Source organism: Anarrhichthys ocellatus, unplaced genomic scaffold (genome assembly GCF_004355925.1).
Source record: "Anarrhichthys ocellatus isolate YVR2014 unplaced genomic scaffold, GSC_Weel_1.0 scaffold40, whole genome shotgun sequence".
NCBI lineage: Eukaryota > Metazoa > Chordata > Actinopteri > Perciformes > Anarhichadidae > Anarrhichthys > Anarrhichthys ocellatus.
This window is the reverse complement of record NW_022280070.1, coordinates 3,935,584-3,950,604: the sequence shown is the minus strand read 5'-3', so window position 1 is coordinate 3,950,604 and position 15,021 is coordinate 3,935,584. Positions and strand designations below refer to the sequence as shown.

Below are 15,021 nucleotides of genomic sequence, written 5' to 3'. Positions count from 1 at the left end.
TCAAACAAATGGGTCAGTCATTCAAAAAGGCCTTCGGTGATTGAAGAACGTGAAAGATCCATGAAAGACTTTGAACCGCTCTCCTCAACGTGTAAATAATTTGATTAAAATATTTGAAACCACATGCTTTTCCTTTAATTCTGTATATGACTGATTTGCCTTATTCTAATTGACCCAGATTTTGCATACTTTTCTGGGTCTTACCTATTTGCCTTGTTAGCTCGTTCCATTCATAAAAGCATGTAAAATGTATAAGGTGTCTTTAACTTGCACTGCATGCAACTCCTCAAAAATGTCATGTAGGGCACTCGCTTACTTCCTTTGTGTCAGGTGTTCTCACAGAGGATGACGATGCGTTTTCCCCCTCTCAGTGACACAGTTTAAGAGAAAGTCAAGGAGTGAAAACACAATACTTTGGTTGAAAGTATGACACTGATATTTGCAATATAAATACATCCTTAAATACAGAATGTGTTTTTGACTGGTGGAGAAGATGGGTTTATTATCTCTTAGCCCACTGAAACATTACGGAGAGACTTAATAATGTGTCATTAGTGGTCATGACGCAGACCCCGCATTTAATTGAGGGAAATGAAGCTGAGCCTGTCGGAGGGCCCCCATGCTGGCAGCCTGTGTCTTTAAGCAGCCATGTAAAGAGGGCGTGTTCAAACGCACTACCCAGGCAGCAGGAGGCATTGTATTGAGTTATTGCACTCACGAGCAGCAGCACCGCTTCTGTGGATGCGGTGACAGCATAAGTAACATTTCTGTTAAAAAAAAAAAAAAAAAAAAAAGAGAGAGTCTGTCTGTCTAGCCGTTTGGATTTCTTGAGAGTTTGATCTCATCGCTTCACGTCTCCGTTGGTTTGATGCATGCTGTCCCCATTGTCAACCTGCTGGGGGCCTAAAAGTGAAGCAGCACCCGGCTTTATGAATGGGGATGCTCGGTAAGTGCGTGCGCTTCAATGTCTGTACTTGCACTTAAGCTTCACCACACAAAATGCACCTTTCTGTATTTGTTTATACAGCTCACGTGTGTATTTAACAGATCCGCTTCATTTAGCGGTTCGGTAGAGCGCGCGGGCGCACAAGGCAGCTGACGCGTTTGTGGTCAGCTACTTATTGTTCTCCTGCCAGTGACCCACCCAGACTCACAGCCGTGTCTTCATGTGAGCGAGTGACCGCACCGATAAACGCAAGAGAGCTGTCAAATGGACACTTGTATAAGGGGACGTGGTTCAGTCGCTGAAACGTTTATTTGTGGTGTCGCGAGAATTGAGCTGATATTTCTGCAGCTATACTCGGCAATAATTAAAACCTTCATACGCGTGGGGTGCTTTGTAGCAAAAAAATGATTCCTCATTTGTACTCATCACCAAACGAAAACTCTCACAGGCGTCACATGAGGACATGTGTTCAGCTTCAAAATGATCAAAATGAGGCCAATAATGTGTTGAAACCAAAAGATCATGCATTACACACTTTGTGCCCCGTCTTACAGTGCACGCCTGTCCTGTTTGTCCAGTTTGTTGCCTTGTATCCTTGAGCCTGTCTGTCTACTTGGCAGAGCTGCTGAGTTTCAGCCCCAGTTTCAGTTCAGTCTCGATGGCATCTGATGAGCTCATTGACTGGCACAATAAAGTGATAAGGCCTCGGGGTCAGTAGGCCATACTGATAAGAACTCCTCGGCAATTGTTTGAGGAGATAATGGTATCAGATATCTCTGCTTGTGAGGCAAACCGTCTGGCTTTCTTTGTTTTCAGAGGTTTAAAAGTGACATTTGACCCGACTCATCCACAACACGCAGAGGGCTTTGTGAGATGTCAACTTGTTCTGCCCAGACGCTGTGATGGATTTGGGTCGATGACACAGCAAACACACAATCCTCGTCATCGCCAAGATTTATGTGCCACAGGCTGAGCCTGTTTACCCCCCCCCCAGAAGTGCCTCTGAAATGCTTTTCAAGACATGCGACACACTCGACCAGCCTGCACAGGTTCTGCTCCCTCTACTTTCCTCCGTTTCTGAAATTACAAAGCACCTAATTGCCTGCAGGGGACATGTGTTTAAGTGCCTGAAGGTGAAAGTTATCCTTCCTCCGTGTGGTGTTGGACACTGTGCCAACCACTCTGTTATTGGACACAGCGTAGACGCCGTTTGCTTGGCACACAGCCCAGGAAATGCAACCTGCTCAGAAAGTACTCAGATCAGCAACTCAAGATCCTTCTGCGGTGGTGCTGAAGTGCACCTTTAGAGTGTTGTTTGTGGCTATAGTGAGTGTATGGTCCTTCACCCATGTTTGAACATGTCTGCTGTTTGTGGGCTCATTTGTGGCAATGTGTGTGTGTCCTGTTCAGCCCCTTCACATTCCAGGAAATACCAATATAAACTGTTATTTTTTGTTCCTGGAATGCCTCTGGATGGTGCTGTTAACTGCTGCGTTATTAGAGAGGACGTGACTACTTTTGAAGGATGTGTAGCATAAGTAACATGTTGGGTTGTTGTCACTTCTCTTACGGCCACAGGCCTGAAAATGTTATAAATACTGTCTCAGTGGGACATTTACTAGTATTTGAAAGTGTTCATTCTCTCAGTACACAATTTATGGTTTGCTAGCTTGACTTGTAACATAAAGCAACAGTTCTTTAGTACGTTTCCCCCTACCTTTTTTTTTTTTTTTTTTATAACCTTGTTGTCCCAACATCAAATTCTAAGGGCATCTCATATTTCACTGTGTGAATGCTGTGTTTGTTCCTGTGTCTTTTGTTTGGTGGCATTGTTTCCTGGTCTGATCCAGCATGCCTTGCACTGTGTGCTGGTAGGCTGGTGTTCGTACTGTGAGCTGGAGGAAATGTAGATTTTTTTTTTTTGTCATCCGGTTTCCTTGTCGTAATATTGAGTGGTGTTGATATCAGCGTAGCAGAAGACAATGCCCCTGTACAAAATGTTTGATGGCTGACAAGAAGACTGGTATTTGTTGACAATAAATTAACAATTCTGCCTGAATCCTTTTTTGGGTACTTGGTTTGTATTAATCCAAAAATTGGATGTTCGATTTTGGGAGAGAATCCGTGCACGGTACACTTATTATCCACTTCAAATTGACACTGCTGTCATGCACAAGTAGAGTAGTGTCTTGTATTTTCTAAAGTATACAGTCTTTGACAAAAACAGCCCCTTCACTGTTAAATAACGACTTCTTTGGCTTCCCTCAGCTTGTGCAATGTCTTGTTGCTCTGACCCCTTGTAATTTATGGGACACTGACACTTTAAAGCAATGATTTCCCTGCATTCTTTCCATTGACTAGCGCAGGTTTCCTCTCGAGTTTTTCAAAATGCAACCTCACCCCTCTGCAGCTCTTGAGAGAGAGACACCTGGCGGTCTGCGACAGTCTGCCCTGGGTGACGATCGGGACACTTGGGCCTGAGGCCAGAGCTCTGTCATCAGCTGTGACTCAGCTATCCGCTGTGGTGAAGATCTGGTTCTGTTCAGCCACTAAAATGAATGTTGTTGAACCAGTGGCGCTCCATGTACTGATACATGGCAGTGCCAGCACGGGCCCACAGCTCTGTAGGTTATTAAAACTATTGTTTGATGGAGATACGAGCTGTGTTTGTTTGGTTAGCCCATCAGTAATACAGTATGATGGAAGACATGGAGGCCTTTTGTTTGTATTACGAGTGTTCAGGAAGGGCAGACTGAGTAGATTTCCGGAGAGATGGGAGGGTTTACCGCCTCATTTTCTCCCTGCCCTTCCTGTGGACGTACCCCGCTAACAAAAATTCTCCGTGAAACACTTCCATCATAGTTGTGCCTGTTTGATCCGTGCTTTTAGTTGCCGTTTTGAGGTTACTTGTGTCGGTCACTTAGCTCAGTGGTAATTTGTAAGATTCATGCGCAGTCAAAGAGGTCACGGGCGTCTTTTTGTGGAGACGGGAGCAGTTATTAATGACCTGGAGCTGGTCGTTGACCTTGCCGGTCCAGCTGGACGAGAATGAAAAAGCTGGGAATGTCTTTAGGAATGTACCATTACCAAATACATTCAACGTGATGTTAAGTGGTTATTTCTGGCATGGTCTTGTGTTGATAACGCCAATGTCAACCTCTTTTCTGCTCATTCTCTCATTATGGTGAGATACTCAAAATGCCGGAGTGGTGCCAATGTCGGTCCATTTGTGTTTGGATGCCATGCCCAGTACACAGATGACGTTGAGGAATGCTGGCTGCCAATTCAGTCGCATGTTTGTAACTCTTATTCCATTCAGAGACCGCGGTACAGAGCTGGAATAGACGATATTGTTTGTGTACGGAAAGGCATTGCAGATCTGTGACAATGATGTGTAACAGAACACTTTTTGATTCTTGAATGCGTTGAAGTGGAGTACGGCATTCTATGTCTGCTATCCGCTGTTTGTGTCTGTTTTATAAAAGCTGTCAGTTTCACCAAAGCGGAGGACGGGGAGAAGGAGATGGAGTGTCTTGTCTGGAGGCTGTGTCGGCTGTAAACGTAAAAAGAGACGAGTCATCTCCGCTCGTGTATCAAAGGTCAGCCGGTACATGTCGAGGTGACTCGCTGCAGGCCTATTCTCTGCCATGAACCCTGTCGTTGGTTGTCGGGGTTCTTTTGAACGTATACTCTGCTCTGTTCTGGTTATCACCTGTGTATCACTTTTCCTCCTCCTCTCTAGTTCATCTGACCGGCTCGTGTAACTAAAACTGCTTTTCCGCTTGGACAAAAAACTCAAAACATCCACGAACATCTGGCTTTTGCCTTCAGTGGGAATGGTGACTATTGGCCTTCATTCCTGGGCCGAATTACTCTGCAGTATAGTCACAGGTATTTATCGGCTCCGGGTTGGCAGTGATGGAAACATGACACCCGCGGGAACTTGTTAATTCTTGCCCCTCTTGCGGTGTGATGCCATGAGACGCTCGTTGAAGTGGATATTTTAATGAATAAAAGCAACAGGGATTTGGACAGTTATTATAATATATCATCATACAAAACATTCAATTGATATGCTCTCCTCAAAGCCACCAAACTCCAGTCAGACAACACAGTCATTTTACCTCGCTGACCATCCAAACACCTTCTATCTCGACAGAAACAAAATAAAACTGAAAATTGTCTCCGTTAGTATTCACTGTTTAGTAATTAACTGCTTCAGGTGCCGGGCGTCATGTCCGTGAAGTGAAACTTGACACGCCAGGGAACCAGAAAGTCCCGTCCTATGGCATGACATACTCGGGAAATCAGTCTATCGCTTAATTATAGCGTGATTTTCTGTTTTTAAAAAGCCACATCTACACGCTATATTTGATGGGAAAAGGGTATAATATAGACTTTTATAGTTGCCCTGTTGATAATGCAGCTACACACTAAAGATGAACAGTCTGTTGTATAATCATGTACCAGTAAACTGAATGTTATTTTTAAACATTGCTGAGTTTGTGTAAGTTTGTTCTTCCAGCTCAATCTTCTTCCCTCAAATATTCCACTCGCTCATCAGAGGATAGCTACAGATTTAGTACTCAATGATATGAATGCCAATTCAAAAACTCTGCAGGCACTTTTTTTTTTTTTTTTTTTTTTTTTTTCCCCCCCTAGCAGGGAAGCTCTAAAAATCTGTTGTGCTTTGATCCTTACCGAGCAGAATGTCCTGCTGGGTGAGGTGTGACATTAGCATAACAGACCGCCTCACACCAGCTTGCCAGGTATGAGTGGGGATGGCAAAAAACACAGATATGTGAGTTGTTTTTTTTTTTGCTGTCTGTGCTTGAGAAATACACACAGGCAGGCTGTTTTTTATCTTCTCCTTCCTGTCCTCAGAGGCGTTATTCTTGTTGTTGTTTTTTGGAGGAACTGTATTAGTATCGAGGTGTTTTTAGTTGGAGGTGTTTTCTCATTTTGGCTTTCCTGATTTAATAAAATTTCAATGTAGGGCTGCAACTTATAATTATATTCATTATTGACCATCTGTCTGTGATTTTCTCTCAATTAATGAAAAACGTCAAACACATTATTCCAAAGCCAAGAGACATGCCTCCAACTGTCTTGTTTTGTCCAATCAACACAAACATTTGCACATCAGACAAACTCACGTTTGTCATTTTTGTGTGATAAACCAGGATTAATCAACAATCAAAAAAATTGTCTGTCAGTTGTTCCAGCTTCACAAAGCAAACACGCAGGCCAACGTGGGTGTGAACATGGTCTGTTACGGCATCCCCATCCTTTTTTTAGCATTTCACACCAACAGATTTTTGGATGTGCCTTGCTCTTTACACCACAGAGGATTTACAAGTCCATCCAAATGAGCCCTTGGCTTTCTTGCGGTATTGGAAGTGCAGTGTGGTGAGTGGCATGGGAAATGGGGCGGTATGGCAGGAGGGCACTCGAGATACCCTGTAGGTCAACAACTCGATCTGAATCAAAACACCACAAGCAAACGGCATGCCGCTTAGCCTGAGTGCAATAAAATGGACCATTTACTGCTGAATCTGGCTCTTGCGTAAGTAGGCGGGCTTTATTTGCAAGTTTTTATTGGAGCAGTGTGTTTTCACCCGTTGCTCAGAGGGCAGCATCCGCTCGTATCTGTTGTTCCCTGTCTGTATGATTGAGAGATAATGTGATCGCCACTGTTTGTCCTTGGGCTGCTCCTTCCTAGATGAGACGTTCAGCCGCACTAACTGAGATACCTATCTTCGAGAGGCCATTTGTCTGCTTAATTACTGGAACGTGTGTGTGTGCTAGCCCTATTCCTAACACCTCTTGCTTGTGTTGCCCTTTTAAACATCTGGCCATGAATGAGTTTGTTTTTTTTTTTCACCAACAAATGTGCGCAAATGGGTTTTATCGTCAGTGATTCTACAGCGTTTTGAGAAAACCAGCAACTTTTTCACACGTTTGGTTGCATGTGGCCTCCCAACCCCCAATGTCATCTCACCCCGAGGTCATGTGGTTGTCCGTCCAGGTCAATGACTTCAAATGCGCGAGACAGAAAAGCCTCCACTACTGCAGCAGCCATGCTCTCCCAGACAGTAACGTACACACTGGACTGATAATGCACAAATAAGATCAGACAAGACATCATACAAGAATACCTAATTAGGGAAATGGTCCATTAGTCACATTTGAATGTGTGTCTGTGAGTGATCTCTTGTGTATCAAGTGTGGACTGGCCTAGTGTGAGAGAACTGACGAGAAGGGAACACTCGCATCTGACACACATTTTTCAGGTTACGTCTTGTGTCGCACATATAAGTTCAGATTTCTGTTGTTTTTTTTCTTCGTGTTAGCTGAGCTGTACAACCTCAATTGCTGCATGTTGATGATGTGGGTGATTTCTTTTTTTTTTTTTTTTTTTGAGTCATAGCATAAGCTCTTTCTTCACTTCCTGTGATGTAGCATCTCTTTACAGTGCTTAGAAATGGCTGTATAGCATTTCCGTTAAGATCCAGAGTTCTCCTGGGTGAATATACTCAGGTTCCAGACTCCTCTTTTATCCCCCCTTTTCAGTTAAAAGAACACATTCCTAAGTTATTTCTGTGCTCTTCCCTCAGAAGCAGTGGGTGTGTATTTTCTTCCCACAAAGTAGTGGCTCTAACCGTATGATATTTAAGCAGCTTTCGAACCCCCCTTAGACCCAGGCTAGGTATTTATATTGATAATTGAGTTATGTGATCTATAAACAGAGCGAACATTACATTTCCCATGACATAAATCCATTTGGGGGGAAATGGGTTGGAATATCATTTGCCCAAACAGATGTGAAGCAGCAATGGAAACGTTCCCAGTGTGGTCAAGTTTATCACAATTTTTATCTGTGTATGCATTCACTGCTGCGTTTTTACTCGGCAGTTGAGAAATACCACATCCACACCGAGGCCGGTCGGTCATCTTCAAAACCAAATGTCATTCAACGGTGTGTGTGGGTGTGTGTGTGTGTGGGTGTGTGTGGAAGGTTTCCGATTTCGCTGTCAAAATGAAAAGATACAGATGCGCCTCGTTTGCTCGTCTTGTCGGTTTCTGTCCCACATTCTGTGTTTCCCATTGGCTCTCTGCTGCAGCCAGACCTCGAGTGTTGTGAAAGTCTTTTTAAAAAGCCCCCCCCCCCCCCCCCGCTGTGACCCTGTAGTTCCCACGCTAACTGCTGCCTTCTCAGGCCCTTTTCCATTTTCTTTAAATTCACGCGTACACACTTACTCAAACATACACAGAGCTGTAAATATAGCGGGGCTGTGAGTCAGGTTTAAGTGCTAAAGGCATGTGCTGGATCGGGTTTAGATTCAAGCCGATGAACAATCTGCCTGGTGGTCGTCTCAACAGTGCCCATTGCAGGAACATGGGCACTGTTGAGCTGCTCAGCTTTATCCCGGCCTAAGGGGGGGTGAGATGTAGGAGTGGGAGGCGGGCTTTCACCATCTCCCCTTCATCCGCTGGTTGTTTTTCTTCGCCTGATTATGCCACCCAGAAGCAACTAGTCAGGAAAAAAAACTTTGTTATTTGGCTGGGTGTGAATTATTTCCCTCATTATTTCCCCAAAAAACAAATCAAAACATGCAGCTTCAATAATAAACATGTTTCTGTGAGAGAAAAAAAAAAAGACAGTCCTTGTTTGTGTGTTTTGGCACAAAAGTTCGTGGAAAGTTTTCACATCGTGTTCAAGCCTCAGTCAAAAAATTCTGCATTCGTGTTCCTCTCGATATACTGTAGATACCTCTATTTCCTCGCCTGCAGCACCGGAACGCTTGTATATTTTTATACATCCCCATTTTTTACCATTAAAATATACACCACACGGACGGAGTGAATGATTGAGAACATAGCCGACGTTACATTAAAAGGGCGTATTGTATCAGCTCTAGGTTGACACAGAAGGAGGCCATGTGTTGATGCTTTGTGTGAGCCTGACAGGAAATGCTTTTTGCTTGCTTGCAGGAGGGTGTTTCTATGGAAACAAAAGCAGGTGAGGGCATTAACAGGAAGAAGAGAAGAGGCTCAGCTGGAGGGGGTGGAGACAGAAGAACGAGGTCAATGTGCTAAAAAAAATAAAGTAAGAAGCATTAGACGGCCTAAATTCTAACGGCACTTTCACCAAAAGCAACTTATTTATTTTGAAACCATGCCGGTAATAAATCCAAAATCAAGGTTATGCCGCTGACTTTTTAATGATCTTCCCGTGTTGGCATGGGCAAACAAACAAAGAGGCACTAAGTGCAAACCAGAGAGGTGCACAATGCAGACGGCAAGCTTAGTGCTTTCTGCAGACCTGCTTACGTGTGACCATAAGTCAGAGGTGACGTCTGTCTGCAGAAACTGCTTGCATTTCATTTTTGCAGACCACCGTGACGGTGTTCGTTTTAATGTGTGTTTTATATGCTGGCATCATGTATCACTAATGAGACACCCTGCTCCCTTCCCCCAGTGCAGCACCTGTGGAAGCAGACTAGCTGTCAATCTGTGGTGAGGTTTCCGCTGTTTGGGCTGCATGTTTCAATAATGCAGAAACACATTTCTCTCAACTGTCAGTCACAAACCTCTAGGGGCTTAAACACGGTGTCTAAGAAGGAGATGGCCCGGGACTTGTTTCTTTCTCTGATCATATTTTCACGTACATTTGTCAAAAAAATTCTTAGGTGACTGTTGAATAGCAAACTCGATATTATTGCTGTTCTATAATTGACTTTGTCTGTGACTAGAAGATAAGCTTTTGGTCATATACCGAATGCCGTGCAGTCAAAGTTGAGCTTCACACCAGAAAACCCCTGGCAGCCCTCAGCTGTCCTTCTCCAGTTCATGTTGGTCTGTGGCTGGTGTTTGGCTCTTAATTATAACGCAGTTAAAGCAGAATCCTGTGGTGTTCCCCGTGTTGTTTTTTTCCCAGTGCATCTCATAGAGAACTCTTGTAATTAGTGGATCATTAGAATTTTTTTTGTTTTTGTTTTTGTTTTCATGATGGAATTAAAAAGCCAAATGTGAATATTCTGCACAGTGTGATGTGGTGTTGTGCAGTAAATTGATATGTCTACACTTACTTGACTTTTGTTGTTTCTTTTTGACATCAGTAAATGTGTTTTTTTTTTTTTATTGTACATCACATTTTGACAGATGATTTAAAGATTTGCATCTTTTATTTAAATTCTGCGTATCTCATTTTATTCAATTTTCATTTCTCAGGTTCCCAGGCTGACTGTGATTGAGGCCCCTCGAATCATTCCAAGGTCCTTAAGAAGGATTATATTCAAGATTTGGAAAGTTCTTTGTGCAAAACCAAACCGCCGCCATGCCGATCCTGAAACAGCTAGTGTCTAGCTCCTCCCAGAGCAAGCGCCGCTCACGCATGGACCTGACCAGGGAGATGATCAGCGCTCCGCTGGGCGACTTCCGCCACACCATGCATGTAGGCCGCAGTGGTGATGCGTTCGGTGACACCTCCTTCCTCAGCACGCGCTCGGGGGAACCTCCCCCTGAAACCAATTTCTTCCCCCGCTCTCCTCGGCCCGGCCTCCTGTCTCGCACCTTCAGGAGCAGCAAGCGCTCCCAGTCAGTGACCAGAGTAGACCAGCAGAGAGACAACACCCTGGTGACTCCTGGTGGGTCCCCCACCTATGTGAAGAATGCCATGTCACTTCCCTTCCTCAATGGTGAGGACAGAGGGGACTGTCTTCTGGCCAAGAGTTTGTCCTCGAGTCCTTTAAAGCAGCCCGGGGAGGTGGATGGGAGAGGCGCAACTGCAGCCGCTCACTACCTGGAGCTGGAAGAGCAGAGCTTTGGTGAGCTAACAGAGCTTCCAGAGAGCTCCCACCACCACTACGGCGGTGGAATGAAGCACGCTGAGTCGGTAATGTCTTTCCATGTCGACCTGGGACCCTCCATGCTGGGTGACATCCTGGGGGTGATGGAAAAGGAGGATGACGATCTCGGCTACGAGGAGGGCAAGAGCAGCGAGGGCCGTGCCTCACCACCTCTCAGCACCCACGGCGAGGAAGAGGATAGTGTCGAGAGAAACAAAGATGAGGATGCAGAGGAGGAGGAGGAGGAGGAAGAGGAAGGCTCTGCAGAACTGCAGCAGCAGGCCTCTATGCATCTAGACAGCTCTGTAGATCTGGGGCCTGAGAATGGAAGTCCCTACACCCCAGAGTACACTCCCGAGACTCGGCCCAAACATTTGCAGCATCTAGACAGCTGCTCCATGTCCAGCTCTGGCTCTGCTGCCCTGGACGAGAAGCCAAACAGCCCGACCTATGCAGGAGATACAGACAGCGCCACTTTCAGTGCTCCGCCAGAGGAGGAGAGCAACTTCTCCTCCTTCTTGGAAGATGAAGACGATGAGATCCGCGTATGAGTCTCCGAAGTCTTCTAAACCAATAAAAAAGGACAGAGCTCTGGAAGGGGAATAAGTGAAACTAGCAAGTGCTTTAACAGTGTGGATTTGCAACTGAACAGAAATAAGACACTGTTGTCGGGTACTGTGGGAATGGGACTGTGAAGAAGACGGAGGACGCTGACTTTGTAGGTCTGCAAGGAAAGAGTCGCTGCTCCTATTTGGAAGAGCCCAACTCCATCTGTCAGAGAGCCTTACCCTCCACTGTCTGTCAACCCGGCTCTCCCTTTTCAACACTGAGGGAACTGACATGGAAGAGCAGCCTCTCGTTAGAAATAAACTTTTAGGAAAAACACTTTCCACAACTAAAGCTCAATTCACGCTTTGTCGCTCTTTTCTCTCACTTGACGTGTCACATGGCTTTTCAAATTTGGCTCGCCTCCCTTCTTGTTGTGCTTTGTCTCGCTGGCCGTGGGACATCATGAGGCCTGAGCTGAACAGAAGGCCTCTATCGCCACAGGATTACTGGTGGGTATCTTGTAACAATAAAGGGGGCTGTGTTTGTCACTGGAGTGTGAAGCCCTGAGTTGAGCCCCTTTCATCTGAAGATGATATAGTACAGTGCCAAAGATCTGTCAGTTTTCTCCCTTATGTAACTCTGTGTCCTTGTGACAACTGCTCACAGGCGGCCTTTCCCTGCTGTAAAGCTGGACCACAAAGCCCAAAACCATAATTCTCTTCTGTTTTTCATTCACTGTGAGCGCTACACAGGCTTACCCTCCGTGTATATTAGAGAAAACCAGGGCTGTAAAGCTGATGGCGAAGCATTGGCCTGCATTAACTAAAAAAAGCCTGGTGTTACTACAGGAAGCCAGAGGAGTGAAGAGTGGCCCACTGGGGGAGAGGTTGTACACTGTGTTTCTCTTTTCCCAATGGACAGATTCTTTTTTTTTTCCTCCACCCTGAAGCCATAATAATGATGTTGATGATGTTACAGATTTCTGATAACTGACATGGATTGGCTATCTTCCACATTCTAATGTCATTTACAGTTGAAACTGAAACGTTTGATAACCACTTCCTTCCTTGTTTGCGTACATCCGAGCAGCTGCAGTGGTGCAACTGAACAGTTTAAAAGATGTTGATCCTCATTGGTCCAATGGGCTGCCTTTATGTATAGACAAGTTTCCACTACTTTGTGAGGAGGGCTTTAGGTTATTTATTGTGCAAAATCAGCAGGCACAATTAAGCCAGACACTACTGGTATTTGGTGGTTAATACCTGTTGCGTTTCATTTTTATCTTTGAAGAAAAAAAAAAAAAAAAAAAAAAAATCTTTGCTATGTTTGTATTGAGTCTGTTTATAGAGTAGATGAAAAGGAAAGACACGGCCAGCAATGGCAAGAGAATTAAAAAAAAAGGTGGCTATTTTTCTGCAAGTTGCATCGTCATTGCAGCTCGACCGTATCTTTTGCATCATTAAAAGCTGCGGACAGAAGTATTGGGGCTCAGTTGCGCTGATTGATTTCACTGCCTTAACTGAAACTGACAGATGTGCCAAATCTTAGATTTCTAGCAAAAAATAATTCTACATTGTGACGCTCAAATTTGGGAGAGCCTGTCAAATCTGTTCCTTCTCTGTATGATTATCACTTCTGAAGTTAAGTTTAAGGCGGCGTTTCAACTTGTAGGTTAAATAAAAATAAAGATGTGTTGTAAAAAAAAAAAAATGTGCATAACTGGATATTTATATTTCCAATCACTCAAACACTACATAATGTATTCAGGTGATTTCTATGGTTAAAGGTGTGTGCGACTGGGAAGTTATCATTGTTGCCCTTTCTGTATAATGTTGTGTATTATGCCTTACTTCTTTACTGTTACTTTGTTCTGTATTATCCAAAATAACCTATATTTTTCAATAAAAGAAATCCTGAACATCTTTACGTCTTCGTATTTAATGCAGCTTGGTCTCAGAGCATCAGAAGGGAATGTGGCATAAGTGCTACTCAATCAGCAGCATTAACAAAGGAATTCCTAGACTGCCATCACTGCTTCCTGTCACTTTGCTTTGGCTCTCCCAGAAGAGGAAGGAAGGAAGCAATTTAGGCCTAGTTGTATGTGTCTCTTTAAGTATTAGCTATACAAGCTGAGAATGCTGTGATGACGTGTGTGTGTGTGTGTGTGTGTGTGTGTGTGTGTGTGTGTGTGTGTGTGTGTGTGTGTGTGTGTGTGAGTGAGAGAGAGAAAAGAGTCAACATGTACGTAAATACCCTTCAAACTCCCTCCCCTCTATTTTCATGCTGTCGTTCAAACAGCTAAGCAGCAGCTCAACAGATCCTTTGCATTAATAATGTCCAAACTACAGAAGACGTTGGACAAAAGACGTTTTTTTTTTTTTTCCAACAGCGAAAATTGCGTAATGTCTTCAGATACAATCCATATTAAGTTTGCTAATTTAATCACCTTTAACTCATGAAAACAGTCGTATGTAAAAAAAAAAATAAACCAAGTAGAGTGTGTCAAAGAAAGGCATGGAACAGTCATAGTATATAGAATGTTGAAAAGCATGTAAAATATATTCTAGCATGTTGGGAAAAGTAACAGTATAGCATGTCGAAGAAAGTAATAATATAAAATGTCGAAATATTTTTTAAATAGTCATAATAGTATGTTGAAAAAAGTAATATAGTATGTAAAAAAAAATACACGATACAATAGTATATTTTTTAATACTACAACTATTATTGCTAGGTTAGTACAGCAACTACTTCTGCTATAATTGCTACTTTTACCACAACTACAACTATTACAACTAAAACTAATTCAACTCCAACAACTTATCCTACTAGTTGATTTGATAGCTACCAAATGTTTGTTCAATTCGCTCTACTTCTTTGTCTCCTTCAAGTCCTTCTGCTCATCCAGAAGTCTGGACAAAATACAGAGATATGTGGTTTACACCAACATTTACCAAAAAGATAAAGTCTCTCATGCTCCAATGCCAGCCTTTAATTCACCACTTTCAGGAAGGACAAGGTAGATTGTATAACACAAACACAGGTAGATATGTTAGACAGGTAGACATTAATAATCTGATTATGTAATCACAATGTGCCTTGTGCGACAATGACAAGACATTCACATACTTTTATATTTCTTTGCAAATGTAGATGTGGAAATACGTGTGTGTATCTGGTATTGTAGTCTATCCTTTATATGTCTGCCTTGTAAAGCACTTTGTAATTGCTGCTTGTTTTGATAGATTTTATATAAATAACCTTTATTATTATTATTATTATTATCATCATCACCTCCTCCTCCGCTCACATCTCCCGTGGTCAAGACTAAGACGCCAGGAGAGGAGGCGAGGAAAGGAATCGAGGATGGTCAACTGGGAGATGAGAGATGGCGTTGAATGGTCATCTCTTGTGGCCAAACGGCACATGTGGTCTAGTGGCAAACCCTCTGTTGTTTTGAGGATTACAGTATGTTTACCATTTTGAAAAGCTGTACTCTGTACAGTATATTGACACGGTGATTGTATAGTTTAGATGCATGTAAATACAATGTACGTAAATAAAGAAACAGAAACTGTGCCTTAAATAGCATAAATTATAGCAAAAATATATGTATACAGATTTTTCACACAGGACTCTTGCTTTTTTTGGTATTGTTATTTGTAATTTTATAAT

At 43.3% G+C, this 15,021-nt stretch overlaps 1 protein-coding gene across 2 annotated transcripts; it reads left to right on the top strand.

Annotated features, from left to right (window-relative positions):
• Positions 1–691: 691 nt before the first annotated feature.
• Positions 692–14,617, top strand: cdc42ep4a (CDC42 effector protein (Rho GTPase binding) 4a). Of its 2 annotated transcripts, XM_031867939.1 has the most exons (3): positions 692–946; positions 8,942–9,056; positions 10,181–14,617. In XM_031867939.1, the coding sequence occupies exon 3, from the start codon at positions 10,287–10,289 to the stop codon at positions 11,346–11,348; it is 1,062 nt and encodes a 353-aa protein (XP_031723799.1). In that variant the 5' UTR covers positions 692–946; positions 8,942–9,056; positions 10,181–10,286; the 3' UTR covers positions 11,349–14,617. The 2 variants fall into 2 exon arrangements, with proteins under 2 accessions (XP_031723799.1, XP_031723798.1); XM_031867938.1 differs by lacking the exon at positions 8,942–9,056.
• Positions 14,618–15,021: the final 404 nt, after the last annotated feature.

Coding starts and splice junctions, on each gene's coding strand:
- cdc42ep4a (XM_031867938.1), top strand. CDS start 10,287: ATGCCGATCCTGAAACAGCTAGTGTCTAGCTCCTCCCAGAGCAAGCGC.